We start from the raw sequence: 22,322 nt of genomic DNA on the forward strand, positions 1-22,322 counted from the left end.
GATGAAAATCACAGTCTATACTTTTTTCTTTTAAACTAAGGTATGAGCCATCAGTGAGCACCAAGCAGCAAGTATGTTTGAAATAGAAGTCTCTCATAAAAGAAAAGCTTTGCCTTGATATTGTTTCACTCACTGCTGCCTGACAGTGCCCTAAAGAGGGAGAGAGGGGCAAACACAGGCCATTGTACATACAAAGAGTGTGAAAGCACTCCTACAATGTTGACAAGAATCGGTATTTCAGGTGCAGTAGTGCATGTCTGAAAAGCCGCAAGAACTACTCAGAAACGTGAAACTATAACCTCTGTACTAATGCCAAAGTCACTGACACACAGGGCTACTGGCGATGTAAGTGCTGGCTCAGCAAACTGAAGTTGCCTGTAGGCTGTTCAAATTTACAGTGCACTTCTTATTTCTTCCAAGTTCTTTTTTTTTATTTCTTCTTGTTTATCACTTCCATATTTGGACATATATAACCTTCTTTCTCCAAACACATGGTATTTTCCAAAATATATGTCAAATTCTACAGAAAACTACTACATTACATAATTAAATCTTCTGGGCTCCTCTTAACCATTTAAAATTCCAGGAAAAGATAAAATACATGGGCTAAATCAGCTAAAAACACAGCTCATAAAAATCTATTTCTGTTCAACTCTGGAAGTTAATTTTGAATAATGTGCATTTCACATAATATTAAAATTCTTGATACCCTAATTTTTGAATAATTTTTCATTGTATACTGTGGTCTGTAGCACTGCTGCATATATATGCAGTTTAGCACTGCATAAAAACTAGTAGTACACTGCAGTCACAAATTACCACATTAACATGCCAAAAAGCTTCCAGTAAACATTAGAAAGACATGAGTACAAAAGAAATAAGAATCCTTGGAATGTAATGATAGGTGGTGTTATAAAGCTCCTCAGGACTCGCAAACTGTAACAAGAATTGTAGTTGTTCTTTTTACGTCTCATGTAATGTCTTGGTATACTAGTTGCTAACCTTACTAAAAGCTATATACAAATATTCTCCCCAAAAGAGTGCCTAAAAAAAAAAAAAAGGGGAAAGGGGGTAGAAAAGACCATGTGTCCTTCTTTTGTTTAGGTGGGCTGATCTTCAGAAGCACTCAACACTTGCCAACATTTATTATGTATAAAGTTCAAACTGGAAGCACCTGTGCTCTAAAAGACAGAGGCGAATGGATTAGGCTGTATTCCTTCTGCATGAAGTTGATTGTCAAACATATCTGAAGAACAAAATGAACCTTCAGACCAAGTCTGCAGAATGCATGGGGAAACAGCAATTGTCACTATTGCATCCCTAAGAAATGAGGGGTTTATACTCTGGAATTAAAAGATTTTAGCTAAAAACTCTTGTCATGTTAGAAGTCGGCTCTTCTACTCGCCAAAGCAAATGCACTATATATGGAATACAGAACAATTCTGTAAAAATGTCTCATCACTGCATCCCTTTCCATTAATTTCTGTTACAGTCTGTTAAAATTACAGTACAAGGAGAAAGAAGTACTTACAGAGGGAATATTTCTAACCAGTATCAAGTCACTGGTGGCTGATTTAAGCAAGTTGTTTTGCCCATATCACTTCATTTTATGAACGTAAGAGTAGAATTCTTAAGTGCACAGCATTACCTTAAGTTTCTCAGGCAAGTCAAAGTCTGTCTTGCGGGGCAGGGTCAGTGCTGTATGCTTTGGAATCCCAGCCTCAAGATACAACCAACAAAAAAGACATAGATACCCACGTGCAAGGGCTGCTATGAAGGAAGCCGTGGGACAAGGCAGGCCCTTGCAGCACTTCTTTACATATCAATGACATATAGCCATTTCTTCTCAGGCAGTGTATCCCACAAACATGTTTTAGATGAACGTAGCCTTCTTTCTATGCAGAGGTGGCAGAGCACTGAACACTACTACACTGCTGCTACTACATTAAAAAAACAATGACGTTGATGGTGTTATAGTAGCTATACGAATAACATCTCAACAAGATATTACTTGGAAAGAAATGGTGATTAATAAGCTGATGACAGTAGAGATGTTTAAAAAAAAAAAATCAGACACTTCACTAGCATAAAAACACACTTTACTAGTGAGAATACTAGTTACCAGTATTCTGGTAACTAGTATTCTCACTAGTTAGTGTAAATATTAGCATCACAGAATGAGCTAGCTGAGATCACTATGGCACAGCTGCACCTATATGGCTTTGCATGCTTCCATAAAGGAATGAATCAAAAAAATCACATATAATTTCAGAGTAGAAGTCGGCCTACTCAAAATTATGAAGTGCCATGAAACAGAAGAGTACTTCTGGATGGAGGTAAATGAAGGAGTGTGATTTCTGCTCTGAAGTATCTATGTAGTCGAATTTAAAATGTGAATATATTCTGAAAGGTCTCGGTGGAAAAATAAAAAATCCTTTATCTGGGGTAATGAGCTGGCTGACTAAAACACCAGAGTATTTTGCACTTTTATACCAAAGAGCCTCTTACTATGTAAAGTCCCCCTTCATGACATGGATTGATGGAAATTTAGAGCTGCAACAAGACTGAGGCCAGATAGGGTAAAGTCTTCTACAGTTGCCTTTTTTCCCCTGCTTATAAAGAGTTCAACAGGGTCAATACAATTTGAGTAAGCCAGATTACATTTCTTCTTTCCAAACCCCAAAAGCATACAATTGTTTTTTGCAAATGCATTTGGCTCACAATAGTGGAACTGCTTATGAAATTTCATGAGAAATCAGAATTCTGTATGCAGAACATACAGGAAGGAAGAACATACATGCAGAACAAAGGAAGGAAGGTCATTTTCATGGATAATGGAAGACTTACTACAATTTGCAAATATCAAAAATGACAATCCACCAGAAGGATAAAATAAAAGTAGAAACAGATCTATTTGCTGAATCGAGGCTTTAGTTGTGGAAGGTAAAAAAAGTCTTCAACTACATTCTATGCAATTCCAAGCAAGTATTTCACACACACTCTCCATCCAAGTCTTGTCCCTATTTAAATGTACTTCTATACTAGCCTATGCAGTAAAACATTTACAAAGTATTTGCCAATAAATCTACCCCCCCATGCATAACTGCCCTAAGATATTGCAAATTTAAATGAGTTAATCAAGCTTATCAAATAATATATAAAAGCAGGCATGGCTCTAGATGTGGTTCTGTATGTAGTTCTAGTACAAGGACTGCTCTTATATATGCCATATAGAAAGCTGAGAGTTGTAGCTCCCTAAAAGAAAATGTATTTACACAGCACTGTGTCTTAAGTGGTTATATATGACATATACATACACCTACCCACAAAATGCACCACCATTGCCAAGAACCATATTTAACAGTATTCTTCCTTCCTACACAGGGGGGATTTGCTTCCACCGTGGAGCAAATATTGTCATAGCTTCTGGGCTACACCACAGACATTAAATGGCAGCCAAAAATCAATAATTAGTCCAGAAAGTGTAATACAGCCAGAGTGAAGTGAGACAGCATAGAACGATGAGGAAATCGGGTACAGCCTTTAATGGAGGCCACAAAGCTGCAAGACAGCAGTGCAAGAGATGCAACAAGCCTCCACACACGAGAGCCTGGAGCTTGGACCCTTGACCATACCCTCCAGGTACCCTACGCATAATTCTGATAGCTGCAGGTGCAGCTGCTGAACTTAAAACCACCAAACAAACAAACAAACAAACAAACCCTCAACACTCTGGATTTACACGTATAATAGGGATACAAACTTCAAAAGGGGTAAGATAATCAGAAAAGTGATGTTGCAAGGACTTCAGCCAGAATGCCCTCCAACAGTGCACCACACCCGTGCACACCAGGCATGCTTGTGAGGGGTCCTGTCCTGTCCTGTCCCGCCTTGCTGCTTGTAGCCCGGCCTCAAGGGAGGGAGCAGAGATGCGAGAGGCAAGTGACGAGGTGTCACAACCGCTGCCTCCCCTTCCCCACGCGGCGCACCCTCACTTCACCACCACTTCGTGCCCGCCACGTTCGCGCCCCTGGCCTGAGGCGACAGGCTAAGCTCGCTGAGACATGGCCGAGCCCCGGCAAGGCAAGGCAGGGCAAGGCAAGGCAGGGCAGGGCAGGGCAGGGCAGGGCAGGCACTCGACGCTGCCAGCGGCCCACAAGCCAGCCTGCCCACTCCATCGGGGGGCCTAGCAGCCGCCGCACCCCGAGAACCCTTCACCAGGCAGCTCAACATCCCCACACCCACCCGTGCCCCCCTAACATGGCCGCCGGGCGGCTCCTCCCGGCATGCCCCGCGGGGCAGCCGCGCTGCCTGGAAACGGCCGGCGGGGCGGGGCGGGGGATGCTGCGGCTGCCGCGGGGCGAGGCGAGGCGGCGGCGCGGAGTGGAGCGGAGGATGCTGTGGCGGTCGTGGAGGGAGAGGGAGCGGGAGCAGCAGCAGCAGCAGCGGCAGGCGGAGGAGCGGGGAGCGATGCGGTATTGTGCGGCGGGGCCCTGGCCGCACAGCGGGGGAGCTCTCACCACCCTCCTGCTGACAGGTCGGTCACGGCGGCGTTTCACCGCGGGCACGGGCCTCGCCGGACTGCGCCGCGTTCCTCCCCTACCCCGTCTCCTGCGGGGCTTCGCGGCCCTTCCCGGCAGCGCCGCTTCCTCCGCGGGTTGCGTCTCGCTGACGTCCCCCTCTCCCTCGGCTCCCAGCTCGCCATCGGTGCGGGGGCTGAGCCGTCCCGGCCTTCTCCCGACCCCGCGGCTCCAGCCGCTTCCCGGCACGGCGGAGGGAGGACACCTGGAAGGCGGCTCGGGGATGGCGGCCTGCCCGCCCCTCGCCTCTCTCCCTGCGGAGAGGACCGCCGCAGCCCTCCCCTCCCGGCGCGGCGCGGGGGGAGCGCCCCGGGGCCGGCGGGGCCCCGAGCTGAGGGAGCCGGGCCGGGGCCGGGGCCGGGGCCGGGAGCGAGGCCTGGCTGAGAGTCGCTGGGCGGCGGCGGCTCCGCTGCCGGGGACAGCGCCGGGCCGGGCGGCAGCGCCCGCTCCACTTCTCCCCTCCCTCGACCTGGCAGGGCTCATGCTTGTCCCCGAGAGCTGGGCTGTTTTGAGTGCAGGGACATCTTTTGTATCTTAACACCCCACCCCGCCCAAATTATTTCCCAGTTTGACCATTTAATCCAACTACATCAGAATTAGGACTGCAGCAAAAATCTGAATCCTGCTCCCTAATACGTGTCAATAATAGCAGCTGTGCAACCGTCAGGTTTCACACCCACAAAGGTTCTTCACAGGGAAATACTTAAACTGGATAACGCTTAGTAAACACTTAATAGCAGCCCAGCCACAGGAGTGCCTTTGTGAGACCGTTGCAACCCCAAGAGTGAGTTAACAGCAATAAATCTATTTCTTTAGGTTATTTGGTGTCTGAGAGGTCAGTGGTGTGTCAGCTGAAAGCTAACAAATCCGCTTGGTATCTTCCTGAATAATATCTAGGTACACTTCCAGTACTTCTTTAAGTATATGGCCATACTTGTCATAGGATACTGACAGCAGAAGTGACATGAGCCATTGGATATATTAAAGATGCAGTTTTTCACCTAGGCATTAATATGTTCAATATGAGGATAAAACTTTGGATTTCTTAGATGCAAAATACTGCTTTCACCTTATGTGGAAATTCTTTCTGCCTCCCTCTGCCAAGACCAGTTGTGGGGATAGCAACCAAGAAAGGATGAGGACAGTCTTAGGGTAAGATTTCAGTATCAAGTTTAAAAAAGTCCAACTGAAATGAGCTTCCAGAAGCAGAGTTGTGAGTTTAATCCACAAGTCCCTTCCAGGCTACGTGGTAAGGAAAGAGGTCTTAAGGTTTTCAGTGTTAATTTTTCCACTTCAAATTCAGACCTTTATAAACTTGGTTCAGTTGGATTTCATTAGTTGAAACGGCAGAATACACAGTTTGAGACCAATCTAAAAAAGGAAGCATGAACTTCAGTTAGGTTTGTGTAAGAGAGATCTATATAAAATTTATTCTACATCAAGGTAGAATTTTATAGTATGTTCCTGGTCTGAATTCAGGTACAAGACAGCTTGTAGAAGTTGAACAATGCAAATTATCCCAGGAGCTCACCTTAGCTCCTCTTGCATACCCTTAAGCAAATAAACTCCAACTCAGACCACCCGAAAACAAACCCTATTGTTTTCATGGTAGCATCTTCCTGCTTTCCCAGAGCCTGACATCTCTACTATGACCATGTGAAAGAACTTCCAACCTCATCTGCTGGCTCTGATATGAGCCACAGCCCTGCATGAAAATCCTCTTTTGACTCCTGTTTTTAAGTAGACTCTACAGTACTGAAGCATTACTTAACCTGGCAAAAGACATCTTGCAGACAAAATGGAACATGAGAAGTAGCACAAGATCTGTAAATAGATTTCTCAGACTTCTCTACTAATAGAGATTAGTTTTTCCCGTTTATGTTGTAGCACTTGATTTACAGAAAAAAACTTGACTTCTTTTTGCAGTTCTTAAAGATGCATGAAATACATACTTAAGGGCTTTTTGGAGGAGGCTGGCTGCTGTCAGAAGTCCAAGTTGTCCCCCTCTGACTTCTCCCTACCCTCCTTGTGGCCAAATGCTAACTCAAAATCCAGGGATTTAAAGGGTTTTAAGAGTTTAAAGGGTGTAAGAGTGATTTCATAGGTCCAGCATTTGCTCCTGGGGTACTAATATAGTACTCAAATTGAAGGTACTGACTCTCAAATACTAGCTGATGATCATTTTCTATACTGCTAGAAAAAATGGAACGTTGTTGTGAGAGGTGACGTTTCAGGTTAAGCATTTCTGATACAAGCTAGGTAGTTGTTCTTTGACTCTAGCTTCACAGTAACAGATACAGTAGAAGTTTACTAGATTAAACTAGTAGAGAAGTCTGACATGTTAATTTGGCAGAGCAATTAATTGCCCCCATATTCTGCTTCTACAGAGAGAGTGGTCATCAAAATGTTGTTTGAATTACTGTTGCCATTTTATGGTGGCTGCCCTGTATTTCTATGCTTAAAGAATTAGTTGTTAGTGCCTGTGTTTTCCCTGGAACCCCTGTTTCATTCCAGGAACAGGGACTTGTAGAGCGATGGAGTCATATTCCCCCTTCCCTAGAAAGGGGACAAAATGGGGAAGGAGCTCGTTAGTTCTTACTTCTGAAGCTGTGATTATGTGGTCATATTAATTTGTCATAAAGCTGAGTTGCTGCCAGAAAACATTCTCCTGCCCTTCCACAGCTAGACATTTTTCACTGCTTCCCTTGTTGGTGCTAAATAACTTGTACAGTGGTACTGTGAATTGGGTCATCTGGCTGAAAACTAGTCCTCTCAGAAATAAAAATTGCTCACAGAAATCAATTTACTGACCAGGACTGGCACGGGATCATTTACACTGGTGTGGGCTAGGTGGCCAAGAAAGTGCTGGGAATCCCCCCTTTCAGCGAGGCTGCAAATATACACTAGTTTAAAACAACTGTGAAATCACAGGCTGGAACGGGTATTCAAGAGCCTGAACTAGATCCCTGCACTCTTCCCATCCCGCTGTTCACAGCAGAAGCACTGTTGGCAACACTCTGCTGTTCAGCCGCACCCCACAGAGGGAGGCAGAACATTTCTCAGACAGTCTAGTGTTTTGAAACTAATACCATAGCATACACACCCTTTTTTCTTTTGTGGATGCAACCATAAGGGCAAAGAAACAGATTTTCTTCATACGGGGCTCTGAATATCTGCCTGTGAAGATGTTGCCTGTCAAGTCTGTGCTAATCTGACCTAGATCGATAAATAAAATCTATTGTCAATGAATACTTGCTCGAATAAGTAATTGTAGGAGGGAAAAGCTAGCCAATCTGTTAGTATGCTTTTCATTACAGAAGCACATTATTTATAGGTGGTATAGCTTACATGGAGACATCTTAGAGAGATCCTAAAGCCAGACAATAAGAAGTCAGCTGTATAGCAGGAATTCATCTTGCAGACAAAACTTTTAGTGTGTAAAGAGGCTTATTCTTGCTCCTTAATGTTTTTAGATTTTGTTAGAAATTCATTAAAGTACTTCAGGAGTTATGGTCACCAAAGTGTAAACCCCTTTCCAGTCAAACTAAGAAGAAGGAATTTCAAACCTAGACAAGAATATCTATTTTGGTACAGCTTTTGAGCTGTTCTTGAATAGATATTGAGAAATTTACAGCAGACACTATCAGTGTAGAGTGCCGCCTTTTGGCAGAGCTCTAGAGGAAAGGAGGGAGTTTCTAGTTGTGATTACTTTCATAGGAATTTGAAAGAAACAGAAGAGCCAAGAAACCAGAGAGCACATATTAGTTTCCCTCCTAATCAGCTGAAAGGCCTTTCAAGCAAGTAGTAGCAAGAACTAGTACAACCAATAAGTGCTCTATCCCGAGAAGAGTTTTTACATAACTATCTTGTTGAAGTGTTTTCGATATGAAACAGGGTGCTACAGATTTTGAGCTGAAGGTATGGATTTCAGTATTCACTGCTACGTGTTGCTGTCTTGGAATTAGCATGAACATGTTACATAGGTTGAAAATATGCATTGTTTTGTTAACACCATAGTTATGGTGCTCATTATGTAATAGAAAAAAAAAAGTTTACATAAACATTGACTGTGTCTAAATGTTATAGTTGCAAAGCAAGTCACCAAAATGCCTTTTAAATGTAGATTATTTTTAGTGGCAGTCCAAGCCACAAGAAGTTTGAAAGGACAATCTAGTGATCAGACAGAAATCTCATCATTTTGAAACCTTTTCTGAATGACTAAAGGGAGTCTTTAAATCGATTCCCATCTCAGAAATTTGGATTGTAATTGCAGGGATATTCTGGTAATTCATATCGAGAGATGACAGAATGTAGGGGCATCCTGGAATAGCAGGTTACAGGGTCACCTGGCCATATCCTCTGGTTGCACTGTGGTCTTGGGGCTGGACTGGCAGTTTTTTCTTTTGCAGGAACTAGCAATTTTTTCCTTACGTTCATGGAAAAGCTACTCTAATTTGGTTCTCTTCTCGGGCCTGCAGTAGAGGGGGGGAATTGTGGTGGGTAAATGCTACTATTAATAAAGCATGAGGTTTTTGTTCTACCAATACTTAATTTGCAGCATTCCCAAAAATGCAAATGCCAGAGTTTCACAGTGAGGCTGACAAAATGCCTTACTCAGTTACTTCTCTGAAATGATCTTGGAGAAATATTTAGATGTTACAGTAATCAGTGGGTAGCACAGAAATAGATAGAAAACCATTTCTTACTGAGCAAAGATGAATAAGTTTAGAAACATTTCTGGGTTTGATTTGAACTTTTATAGAGTTATAATAGATGCAGTGCAGAGGGACTTGAGTAGTTCACAATGCAGAACTAACACAAATTAGTTCTTTTTTCTTATGTAGTAGCTATTGTTGAAGATGATTTTATCAGTTAGAAAATATCCCATCTTGATGTGAATTTCCACTGAGAGAATCCACTTTAATTCATAGTAAATTTCTACGGTGATGGTTGCTTAATTACTGCATACTAGGTAAGAGGAAGGGGTGTGGAGGTTGGAAGAGGAGGGAGAGTAGGTGGTGGTGTAGCTTCTGCTTCCTCTGCTGGATAATGTGACCAATTCACAGAATCATAGAACGATTTGGGTTGGAAGGGACCTTAAAGATCATCCAGTTCCAGCCTCCCTGCCACAGGCAGGGACACCTTCCACTAGACCAGGTTGCTCAAAGCCCCGTCCAACCTGGCCTTGAACACTTCCAGGGAGGGGGCAGCCACAGCTTCTCTGGGCAACCTGGGCCAGTGTCTCACCATGAAGGACTTCTTCCTTATGTCTAATCTAAATCTACCCTCTTTTAGTTTAAAACTGTTACCACTTGTCCTATCACTACACTCCCTGATAAAGAGTCCCTCCCCATCTTTCCTGTAGCCCCTTTTAAGTATTAGAAGGCTGCTATAAGGTCTCCCCAGAGCCTTCTCTTCTCCAGGCTGAACAGCCTCAACTCTCTCATCCTGTCTTCATAGGAGAGGTGCTCCAGCCCCCTGATGATCTTCATTGCCTCCTCTGAACCTGCTCAAGCAGGTCCGTGTCCTTGTCATTTTGGGGGCCCCAGAGCTGGACACAGCACTGCAGGTGGGGTCTCATGAGAGTGGAGTAGAGGGGGAGAATCCCCTCCCTTGACCTGCTGGCCACACTTCTCTTGATGCAGCCCAGGATGTGGTTGGTTTTCTGGGCTGCAAGCACACATTGCTGGCTCACAGTCAGTTTTCCATCAACTAATAGCCCCAAGTCCTTCGCCCTGGGGCTGCTCTCAGTCCACTCGTTCCCCAGACTGTGTTTGTGCTTGGGATTGCCCTGACACCTGTGCAGGACCTTGCACTTGGCCTTGTTGAACTCCATGAAGTTCACACGGGCCCACCTCTCCAGCCTGTCCAGGTGCCTCTAGATGACGTCCCTTCCCTCCAGTGCGTCGACCACACCACACAGTTTGGTGTCATTGGCAAACTTGTTGAAGGTGCACTCCATCCCACTGTCTGTGTCACCAGCAAAGATGTTAAACAGTTCTGGTCCCAATACTGACCCCTGAGGATCGCCAGTTGTCACTGGTGTCCACTTGGACATTGAGCCGTTGACTGCAGCTCTTTGAGTGTCACCATCCATCCGGTCACCAACTGCATGAGACGTGGCCTGAGGTCCTGGTCTGTGGCATAAAAGTAACAAGCACATGTTTAAGCCAGGTCCCAAGTGAAGGTGGAGGTGTGGGAGAGAGGGGAAGTGCTGTGTTTTGAGAGCTGGAGCCGTGTGCTGCATCAGTAGTAGGAGAGATGGGATTGAGACCCTACCTCAAAGAAGCAATAAGGAGAATAGTTAAGGGTGCGGGATGGTGTATGGGTGTTAGACTGTTGTAAAAGAATGGGGAAGATAAAGTTGGTCCATGATACTTAGGCCCTTTTTGGATTGTGAGGTGGGCAGAAATTGTTGTGGATACCTTCTCTTAAATATTCTGCTGTAAAATATTAATATTTAAAATCTTTACGTAAAACCTATTCAAATTTAATTAAAGGAAAAATAGTGCAAAATTCTAGAAATATAATTTATATTTATAAAATAATACAAATACAATTTAAAATATCAAGGAAAATAAAATTAAGACATTAATTAAAAATATAAGAAATTAAAATATAGAACACTGTAGATGTACTTCACCTGGGCATGTTCAAGTCCCAGGCACCAAGCTGTGAGTTGCTCCTGCTGTTACAAGCACTGGTGGGTGCTCCAGCAACTGTGGCAACATGTGTAATAAATTGAAGAGCCTGACACTATTAACATTTTTTTCAGCATGAGTACAAGGCTGATTAAATTAATTCTAAACTGTCTCTTTGATAAAATGCACAGTTTGAGTCCCTGCTTTCTGTAGTATAAGGCTTCTTTTGTCATCCTTTAATCATATTCACAGATCTTCCCTGAGCTTTCTTCATGTTGTCACTATGCTTCTTGAAGGCTCTGTGTAAGTACTAGAAACAGCATCTGAACAGTGATCATGTCTGTGTCAAGTACAAAAATAAAATCTCCTGCTCCTCCTTGATGTTGCTGTTTACATATCAGCTGTTCTAACTAGTTCTCTGCTAAAAGCTTCTGTTCAACCACTTATTACCTGATGCATGTTCCTAGTTTTTTTTATCTAAGTTCAGCATCCCTGAAGTGTGTGCTCTGTAGTGTGCGTATGGCATGCCACCTTTGTTCCTGGGTATGCGTTTACATTTTATTCTGTAGAAGTGTGCATCATTGATTACCTTTTTACTAAACAACGCAGACTGTTCTGTGTTAGTGGCATATAATCTCCATTATGCGAAACCAGTATTCACATAGGTTTCTCCCTCACAACTCCTCTTCACAACTCCAGCTCCTCCTCCGAGGTTCCCCTTCTTAAATATGTTATCACAGAGGCACAGCCACCATCACTAATTTGCTCAACTTTTGCCAGAGATGGGTCCAACTCGAAGCTGGGGGAACTTTGAGAAGCTTCTCAACAGGAGCCACTGCTGTAGCCCCCTGCCCCGCTACCAAAACCCCTGCCACACGCACTTCATCCTCAATTCATTTTGAGATGTTTTGTGTAAATTATCATTAATAAATGGCTCATTCATATGCATAAATTGAGTATTTGTGTATCTTGACTCCTGCTTAAGACAGATCTGTTGGGCTTCCTAAATTCTGCTTTGGGGATGTGATACCAGTAATGTAATAGCTGACTGGTGTAACTATGTCAGCAGAAGTTTCCACAAGATGTTTAAGCTTCTGGTGCAAATGATATTTGCATACTTTGAGTGTTTGCCAATGAGTGTTCATTTCTTCCTGAAACTGGTGTATCTATATGCAAGTACTGCTACTTGATGTTTCTAATATTGCTATTTTAACAAGGAAGTTAAGGTGCTAATCCGATAACATCTTTTAACTAGGGTTTGACGTGAGTTCCTGCTCCTAAACAGTTTCAAACGAAAGACTATTTATTATGTCCACTTTCCCTTTCCTAGCATCTGGTTGAAATTCCTTTCCTCTGCACTTTCACTTGGCTTGTAACTGTACAAACAGATGATATATCTATTATTCATCACAGAAGAAAGGGAACAAAAGAACTAAAAGCAGGAAGTGGGGAGGGAGCTTTCTTGGGCAGTTCTGCTACTGGTGAAACAGTCTTTCCCTCAGCTCCACAGCTGCTTTCTGGCTCTTGTAATCATTTGCTCATCACCACATTTAAACCTCCTTGCACCTTCAGCTGCAGTGATCCAGCTGTTTTCAGCGTGTGTTCTAGCTGTGTGGGATGAAGAGAACCATTTTTAACTGGTTCTTTTTTCAAATTTGATTTTTAAATTGGTTATGCCTGCAAGGCGAGGCAATCAGCCCCATGTGTCTTTATATAAGCAAAGATGTGCTCTTGATTATATTACTTTCCCTACTTTTGCTAGAATATACTATGCCAGTGAAAGTAACTTTAGATATGTCTTTGCCTGTATATGAGGTTTTGCCAGTGCAAATATATTTATCAGAGAATGCTCTTCATTACCTTTGTTATCAGTATAATTATGTCTGCAGAGGTTTAAGCATTTAGTGTAAACTTAGCTAATTTGGAAAAATGAGTGCTAAAAAGGTGACTCTCAGAAAGATTATTATATGTTTATATATTCAAATCAAGCACCACCATTTTTTTAACTGAAGTTCCTAAACTCTGAGTTTAGAACCTGGTTTAGAAGGCTTCTGATCCCATCTGATACTTGGTTTGGGGGAGTCTGCCGATCTGACTAATTTTTTTTTTTTGCATTTGTTTTATTCTGAAAAGCTTTTTTGTTAAGCTCTGCTGATGGCAATAATGGAACAGTTAACTGGACGACTAAGCAAGCCCACAGTTATATTATCAGCAGAATAAAGGCTGTTGAGAAGAATGGTGAGTTTAGGTTGTAAATTTAAATCCCATGTTGGTTCAGTCAAATCTGCTTTTAATATTACTCTTGCTTTTTCAGTCATGTCCTTGTTTTAGGAATAAGATGCTATTTCAAGGTAAGTAATTTGGAAAACTTCACATTTCTTCAGTCTTTCAAACATTCACAGACCTGTGTGTCTTTGAGTCTTCCCCAACTTTTCCTATAGCTTTGCTTAAAATAATGGCTGTGTGTACACCTAATACTGCATATTTTCTTATCACGGCTGGTTGCTTGGAGATACCTTTGCGGTTTGCTTAATACAATAACTTGTCTGTAACAATTTAAAAAACTCTTTTCATATACATATGTAAAAAGACTACTGTCATTTAGGCAAGTACACAGAATAATTTAGCTAGTGTACACTATCTGAGAAAAGGCTTTGCACTGATTGCCCGTTCAGGCAAGCAATCCGGCTTGGCCCCCAAATCAAGTTATTTCTGGGGTTGTGCTTCCCCTGCTAAAAATCAATGGGGAGAGAACCTATTGAAATTCCCAGAAAAAATTTTAAGGTGGATTTTTTTTTTTTTCCTGAAGATCATCAACACAGAGTCTTCAAACATGGTAAATCTTCTGAAATTTCTGGAGATAGGGCGTCATCTGTTATCAGATAACAGGCTCTGGACTGGAGGCTGAATTCCTGGCTGTGCCCATGTTCATGACCTACAAAAAGAACAACTGGTACTGTTTCTGTACATGTTTCAAAAAGTGATGTGTGTTTTTCAACCTTCAGTTCCCAATTAATCTACTTTCGCAGTTTTCAGAACTTCTAGTCTTTTTGCACAGATATATCTTGGGATCTACAGAAAGTCCTCCAAGGGATCTGGAAACAAGAAGGAAGAAAACACTGCTGCCCGGGTAGCTGATACTGTCTTTTTTTCTAGCAGGGGTCTGTTGTGATCCTCTGTAGTCCCTGAGATTTTTATATACCACAAGGAATTTGCGCAGGCAATTCACATCAGGCAGTCTGCTGTATTAGATTAGTATCTAGAAGTTGGTAAGTATATTCAGTTTCATCCCTAGATCACCCAAATGATTAGACATTCATCTTCAGTCTCAGGCAGTCTTGTGCAAATAACTGTGTATTTTAAAAGCTTCTGAAGAAAATAGCATTTCACTTGTTTCATTATTGGGAAGCGGTGATTGCTGTAGCGGCCTGAAGACTCATCATCTTCTTTCTGATTTTGAAGGAACTTCATAGGGGAAAAAAGAAGAGAGCTTTTCTGACAAGGGGGGGCGAGAACTTTCAAATTCTTAATCTCCATACTTGTGTCATGACAATGTGTTTGTCATTATAAGATAAAATAGGTTTGTGGGATTTTTTCCTTCTGAGAGGCATTTTTAGACTTCCACCAAGATCACTGTTTTATATGTGCATGAAATCTTACTGGTATGCTCACTTCAGCAACAGAGAATGTCTCATTACTAGGAATGGGCAGACATTTAGCGGCAGCAATAGATTTCCTCTAACAGACAAAAGAAATACATGTTTTGGGTTGGTTTTGTTTTGGTTTTGTTTTGTTTTGTGTGTGTGTTTGTTTTGTTTTGTTTTGTTTTTTTCCCAGTAGCTGCTGATTCTATTATCCTTCTTCCTTCTAAAGCTATTGCTTATGGAGAAAATACACATTACTTTTTCACTATTCTTTCTGTTTGAAATGGATTTTCATTGCAGAGTCAAAGCATCAGAAATGGAAAAATGGATTTTTTTCTAGATACTTGATGCATTTTCAGCCAGCCACGACATTCTTATCAGCTTTTCTGCTCTATTAATATTATAAATTACTTATTTGGCTTTTTCTTGAAAATATTTTAAAGGAAATTAATTAGTGTCCTTGCTCTATTTACAGCTCATTCACAGAAGTGAGTGCAGAGGGTTTTTTTGGGTCATCAATTTACTAATTTTAATTATACAAATCAAATAGCTATGTTACTGTACTTAAGTCTACATAATGAAAATTATAGCAACTCATTTATTAACCACACAAAATTGTAATAAACTATTTAAATTTCAGGATACACTTTATTTTTTTCTTTAAGGTAAAATTATTAGAAAGATACTGTGTCAGTACTGTGTTAAAAATGGTTTCCAAAAGTGGGAAAAAGCAACTACTGTGGAGTTTTATCAACAGTATATCCAGAGCTTGAGACTTAATTCTGTGCTATCAAGCTCAAAGGGTGGGAAGTATGTAACTAAATGTAGAGGTCTGCATTACAAATGTCTGCATCTCCTCTCAGCAGCCTCTGCAGTCAGTGGAGATCTAGTCAGTGTAGTCAGGAATCTAGGACATGATTCATCTCTTAACAGGAGAAATCATATTACTCAACCCCTAGAAGCCTCTGTTTCTTCTCCACTGACTATAAAAGGAGCCTGACTAGCTCAGTGGTGGATGTTGTTTCTGTAGGCATCTAAAATTAGGTGAGATAGATTCCGTACGGAGTACGTGGTGCAAGGGATGGAATGTCTGTGATTAATGCCTAATTAGTAGTGGCTTTTTAAGTGGATCTCAAGAAAGAAGGGTGATATAATGATAAGGCTGGAGAAATTATACCAAGATTAGAAAATTACGTGAGTTTGAGCCACATTTCAAATGTATCTTGCTTCAAATGTATCCCAAGCGTTGAAGTTAGCCCTTTTATCTTCTAGGAGGAATGAGTTTGTTCCTATGAGTTTGTTACAACAACTCTGAAGTTTCTTTTGGAGTCACTTTTCCCTATGACACTACAGGCCATGCTGTATGGCCAGTGATCCTTGCTCGGAGATGGGACTTCTCATGAAGTTTCTGTCAGTTTAGCAATCAAGGCAGGGAACTCTGTGTGTTTGCATCTCTGGCTTATCCTTATTTACCACTTGTGTAATCCTCATATCATTGACAAGAATTATCAGCAATGATTGATTCTTTCAGGGTACTGACTGAAAATTAAGTAGTAATATGACCTACAATGTGTCCTGTTAAAGCACTATGAGAAACACCTATTAGATCAGTATTCTCCATTTATACTTAAATTTTTAAACTTGGTGATAAAGTGGTTTCTTACCCATTTAATGTATCATAATGATTTTTGTATTCTTCTAATTCATTAAAATATGTATGTAGTACTGTGTCAAATGTGTTATACCTAAATAAAATTTGTTTATCAACTAAATTTGTAACTGCATAAAAAAAAAAAAAGCATATTGCTTTTACATATGCTGCTTGTTCTGAAGTAATTTTCCTTCAGGTTTTTAATCCTGAGTCCTGTAAAATATGGCTTCATTTTTTTGTTTGGAATCAGTGACATCTGACAGGCCTATAATTGCCCATGTCCTTCTGTTTTACCCTTCAATACAAGCACAATATTTTCAGTAATGAGCTCTCTAACCAGATTTTTAGATGGACGTTAACTGAACTTGCTGGTCTAAGAAAGTCTGGCTCTAAAAACTTACAGAAATCCTCAGCTCAAGTGAAATGCTTTGTTCTTTTCTGCACAAGAACTGAAAAATCTGCCATTTACATTCAGTGAGGAATCAGTATCATTGATTGGTAAGGTTCCTCTGTCTTTCTCATCTTCCGTATTTTTATGTAAAATATTAAGAAAACACAGCTGTATCATTCTTTCAATGTATTTTTATTCATGTAATATTACAAATAAACCAACTATAAAATTACAATAGACTCTCTCCAGGCTTGGGGTTTTTTTTATTGCAATAAAAATAAAGGGTTCATGCAACTTCTGAAATACTAACACAGCCAGTTATATTTATTGCAGTGTCAGAAGGGGTCCTGTTGGGCAAAGAGAGGGTTTGCTCTGTGTTCTGTTCTTAAATCTATGCAACCTTTTAAAAAACTTATTAACAGGTATCTAATACTCATTGCTTTCCTTCTCCCAGATTGCCCACATTGCTGTTGAAATGCATGCTGTATTATCTATAGCATGTCTCATTTTTGCTTTTTTCTGTCTCTTATCTTTCCTTCTGCTTTTCAGTGTACACGATTCTGTCTAAGGTGCACTCTGATCGGAATGTATACCCTTCTGCTGGAGTTCTTTTTGTTCATGTTTTGGAGAGAGAGTACTTTAAGGGGGAGTTTCCTCCTTACCCAAAGCCTGGTATGGGATGCTAAGATCTTCCATATTATATAAAAATGTAGGAAAAAAAAAAATGTTTAAAAAATTTTAAGTCTATTTAGCATAACTTACAGTTCAGCATATAGCATACAAAGGACAATTTTAGTTTCTGTTGAAATATCTTCAAATGAAATAAAGTATGTGGTCCTACAAGTTTAGAATGTTCTTGTGAAAAGATGATCATTTGTGAAAAGATGCATATAATTGTGTACTGTAAAAAATGTACTTAATAATTTGGGAAGGTGTGATAACACATTATATATAGGAAGTATACGTTTTCTTCACTCTTGCATTAAGTATGAAATAGTGGATGTTTAATAATTATGTCTGTTAAAAATGCCATTTAGCTGATCACTGTTTCTGATGTATTATGCATCAGACTTATATGAAGGAGCGATTTGAAAGCATGTAGTAACCTTGAGGCACAAGAGGAGATTAAATCAAATGTGAGACTAAATAATATTTTCTTTCATTTAAAACAAATGCTCCTTTGAATTCAGCCTTCTTATATTTAGGAACAGTTGAATGTTAGCAAGCAGGCTGTTTTTAGAGAAAGCTGTGATTTCCTAAGTGTGGTGTTTTGCTGTACACCTAAGGCAAACCTAAAGGATTGATCTTTGGCAGGTTAGAATATCTGTAAGCAATCTGGGGAGGGGGGAAGAGAAAAAGAGAACATTCTGCCCCACATGCTTATCAACAATGAAAAGGAATAATAAATATATCCTATTTATATAAATACAGCTATCCTATTTTCCTATAAAAATAGGAAAAACCTATAATAAATGCACAGTGCACACATAATCAAAACCTGTTTCATTAATAAGCTTTTGAATTGATTTGAGAATATAATTTTCAAAACCCACTTTACAGAAGAAATAAGCTTCTGTTAGCATTGGTTAAATTTTGTCATTAATAAAGCCAAATGTTTAAAAAATTTCCTCTCCTTGAAAAATTGATGTTTTTCCTGACATCTATACCTGAGTCTTCATTTCACGTAACAGTGACTGGCAGAGTGAAGTTTGCCTCAGTCCTGTTTTTCTCCCTATTTTGACACATAGAAAGGAGGAACCTAGAAATTTTGCTAAAGATGAATTGTCTTTTGAATACTTACAGCCCCAGCCTGTCTTGACATTCCTGTGGTTCAAAGGCAGTGTGAACCTGATTTCATCTACTGCTGAAATTGTACCCGTAGATGATTGTGATCATGGCAGAAATTCACTGCAAGGCCAGCTGTGACCATGGTCCTTCTGTTTTTGTCTGCGCTGCTGGATCATTAGCATCACTTACTGTGATGAAAGGCAAATCAGAATGTATTACAGGTGGCTTTCAGATTTTTTCCCCAAGTAATTTGTGATGCTGGGAATTTTTAGTGTGAATGCAACAGATTAGATTACTGGGACATCCTGAGAGAATTGTGAGGAAAGTTGCATTATACCCTGGTGCTGGTTTGGGGTGGTTTTGGTCCCTTTTACACACAGCCAGATGTGTAAATGCATACCTGAAAACTAGTTACCCTTTGGCAACAGGTCTCCTCTCTGGAGGAGATGACAGCCGTTCTTTCTTCACTGAGCTCAGTTTCTGCCTTTGTGCCAGCCTGCCTGTCATCTTCTCCTCTCACTTGTCCTGCAGTTACTCCTGTTGCCATTTCAGAGCTGAGCTGGAGGAGCGCAGTGCTGGGGTGTCTGCGCAGGCTCAGAGTGGATTTGCCCAAGTTCTGTCCCTCAGCTGTAAGGTGCTTACACCTCAACAGTCAGGATCTGGTCGTGCTTACAAAAGCTAAAATACACAGAAGTCAAATCTGGCCGTTTCTAAGAGTATCAAAAAGAACCACAAGAACTGTTGTACTGGTCTAACTTTAGAGGCTTTTAGAGGTTGCATCTGGACCGTCATATTTAGTAGCCATCAGTGCTTCCATTTTGCAGGAATGTCTGGTCATTTTTTGAAATAATTTTTTCTCTAAAGAAAAACTACTGCCAGGCTGTTGGTGCTGAAGACCTGTATGTATATCCTGATGCTAAGAGAAGCTTTCAGACATTAATGATTGATTACACAGCCACTCTTTACAGTAATCCTGCCCAGGTATCTTTGGTCTCCAGAGCTGTTATTAAAAATATGAATAAAATAAGGTTTTTTTTGGTAACTAAAGGACAGAGAATTTTGTGCTTTTGTCGGTAAGGAGTTTAGATGCTTCAGTTCTAGATGGAACTGAGCTCTCAAAATCAGACTTACTAGTTAATGAGCGCAAGTACACAGAGTTAGCCCGGACTCTAAGTAGTAGAAGCACATTCATCCCTGCGGTTGGTTGCACTTTTCAAATCTGAATTTCTTAATGCTTAAAGTGCTGAGTAAGAGTTCAGATATTTCTGTAATGGTGAAGGTTAGCAATTTTTTTTTCTTTTTGGAGATGTTTAGAAGACATAACTGGAAGACAGATTTTCTAATGGAAACATCAAAATGAAAGTGTGTAGTATTTTTTATAAATACTCTAATACCATTTTCCTTGTCTAGGTGAAATAAGTAATGATCCTATCACATTTAATACCAACTTAATGGGCTACCCAGACAGACCTGGATGGCTACGCTATATACAAAGGACACCATACAGTGATGGAGTGCTCTATGGCTCACCAACTGTAGAAAATGTGGGGAAACCAACCATCATTGAGGTATTTTCTTTTAAAGGTTGAAAAAGATTTATGTTGTTTTAGAGTATAAGATTCAGAATTGTCAACAAGCATTTGCCTCTTTTTTTTTGAAAAGTTTTTTTAAAAAAAGAAAGGTTATAAGGCAGGAACACAAGGACTTGTGATACTAACATTTTCTCTTATGTCTCTTTTGAGAGAAAGCCAAATTGTATGATATGTCATATTTTACTTTTAAGGTATATCTAGTAAATAGCAATAACAGTTTAAGCTTGATATTCCTAGATGAAATACCTTTAGATTCTTGCCCTTCAACTTTCTAAGAGGCATTTCATTTCAGTAAATTAGGACTATATTAAAGTTGTATTCAAAATATAAGGGGGAAAAAACTCTTTGTGAACAACTATACTTGAAGAATATCTGAATTCTGAACTTTGTAACATTCTACTCTAGATATGGGCCACGCTGTTCCCCACAGGAAAATATGGTGTTCAATCAATAAACAGGTTTTCGGTTTATTTGTTTTGTTTTTTTGTTTTTTTTTTTAAATGAAATTATTTTTCATCAAACATTATCTGGCTTATTATTCATGTTTATTGATAAATTTAATTTTAATTAGTACTTACATGTATTTAATTCTGTTCTTATAAGTGTAGTGATGACAAAACCTACCACTTTATTTTTGACAATTAGCTATACAAATGTTTAAAAGTGCCAATTATTCATTGAGCGTCAATTGAAATGGAGAAAGGACTATATTTTCCGCCATGCACATCACAGATGGCAGACTGAATCAGACAGTCATTCACAGTGTTAAGGAAAATCTGCTCATTAACTTGCTCCAGCCATTTTGCTGCTTCAGCAGTATGCTTGTCTTCAACCTTTGATGAGTTTCTGTTTTTCTAAATTGCATTTGATATAGTTTTCTTCCTCAAGAATGACATCTCTAAATGTTAAGTTATACTGTAGATAATTTCACCCATGCTTAAGTCTATATACATGATTCAGTTTTGATTTCAGCAGGACTAACCACATCTGTAAAATTAATCATGTGCAGAAGTACTTGCAGACTGCGCTTAGCTTTCTGTAGAGGAAACTGATATTTAAAGTTGCCCTTTTTTTAAATGGCATGTGCTTTTAGATTCATGGATCTATATCAAGACCTCTATTATAAACATGACCCCAAGCCTATATTTGAACTAAATCTTGCTTAGCATACAAATTAATTCATTGCAGTCCCCTCTCAGATGTGGCTTTTAAATTAATTCTGTAGTACATGAGGAGGGCAGATTGCATTTGATACACTTCCAAGTGCTACCTGAGAGGAGCAGTTGCTTATTCCTGGCCTGAATATAACGTTTATCGTGTTGTCATTCCTGAGGTGATATCATGGGTAGGTCAATTATTTGGAGGAGACCTCATGAGTCGAAGAGCCTAACATCATGCATAGCACCGCCGCAGGGCAGGTAATGTTCTTGAGCTCAAGCTCCATTGAAAGCTGTGCAAAGGTGGTTTGCGTTTGAGTGAATATTCAGCACAAAGGCAATCTCCACCACTGTCACCATGACCCGGTACAGGGGCACGGCCCACACGGGCAGCGCTCACTGCCGGAGTACACACTCAGTGGTTACTGGCAGGTTCCTGTGTCGAGCTTGTACAACCAGAGTTAGGTTTCCTAAGTATTGATGGTTTAAACTACCATTGAAACAACTCTTTGAAAAAATTTACAGAATCAAGGATTTGAAAAAAATCTCAGGAATGTGTTTTCTATTAATTTTAACAAATTTATTTTCTATTAATTTTATAATTAAGTTGTTACATTACACAAGATGTAATTGTATCAGGTAAGTTTTTCCCTCTACGCTGAAATAAACCTGTAGAAGGTATTCCAGAGCTTTTTCCTCTTTTCATTTAAAATCTCTTAAAAGAAGTATAATTTCTATTGCTTTTGTTTGTTTGATAATCAATGTCACGACGGTTTGTAGCTCTGTTTGCTGAGAAGCAGCAGAAGTCTGTTACTATTGCCACTCCTTTGCCTCTCTTTTGTCCCTGAAATTAATTAACTAAAGTCTAAAATTAGGAG

The 22,322-nt window shown here is 40.3% G+C and overlaps 1 protein-coding gene across 9 annotated transcripts in view; it reads left to right on the plus strand.

The window, feature by feature from the left end:
* Nucleotides 1-4,355: 4,355 nt before the first annotated feature.
* SGCE (sarcoglycan epsilon) overlaps nt 4,356-22,322 on the plus strand; it is a 34,308-nt gene continuing 16,341 nt past the window's right edge. For 4 of the 9 annotated variants that reach the window (XM_042801720.1, XM_042801722.1, XM_042801721.1 and 1 more), the window contains exons 1-4: nt 4,356-4,537; nt 13,355-13,459; nt 17,457-17,579; nt 20,106-20,263. In XM_042801720.1, the coding sequence (XP_042657654.1) occupies nt 4,396-4,537; nt 13,355-13,459; nt 17,457-17,579; nt 20,106-20,263 (528 nt within the window). In that variant the 5' untranslated portion in view covers nt 4,356-4,395. The remainder of the gene's footprint in view (nt 4,538-13,354; nt 13,460-17,456; nt 17,580-20,105; nt 20,264-22,322) is intronic. The other 5 variants (XM_042801725.1, XM_042801727.1, XM_042801724.1 and 2 more) reach the window with 3 other exon arrangements.

The sequence above is a fragment of the Tyto alba genome, unplaced genomic scaffold (genome assembly GCF_018691265.1).
Source record: "Tyto alba isolate M040663 unplaced genomic scaffold, T.alba_DEE_v4.0 Super-Scaffold_38, whole genome shotgun sequence".
NCBI classification, from domain to species: domain Eukaryota; kingdom Metazoa; phylum Chordata; class Aves; order Strigiformes; family Tytonidae; genus Tyto; species Tyto alba.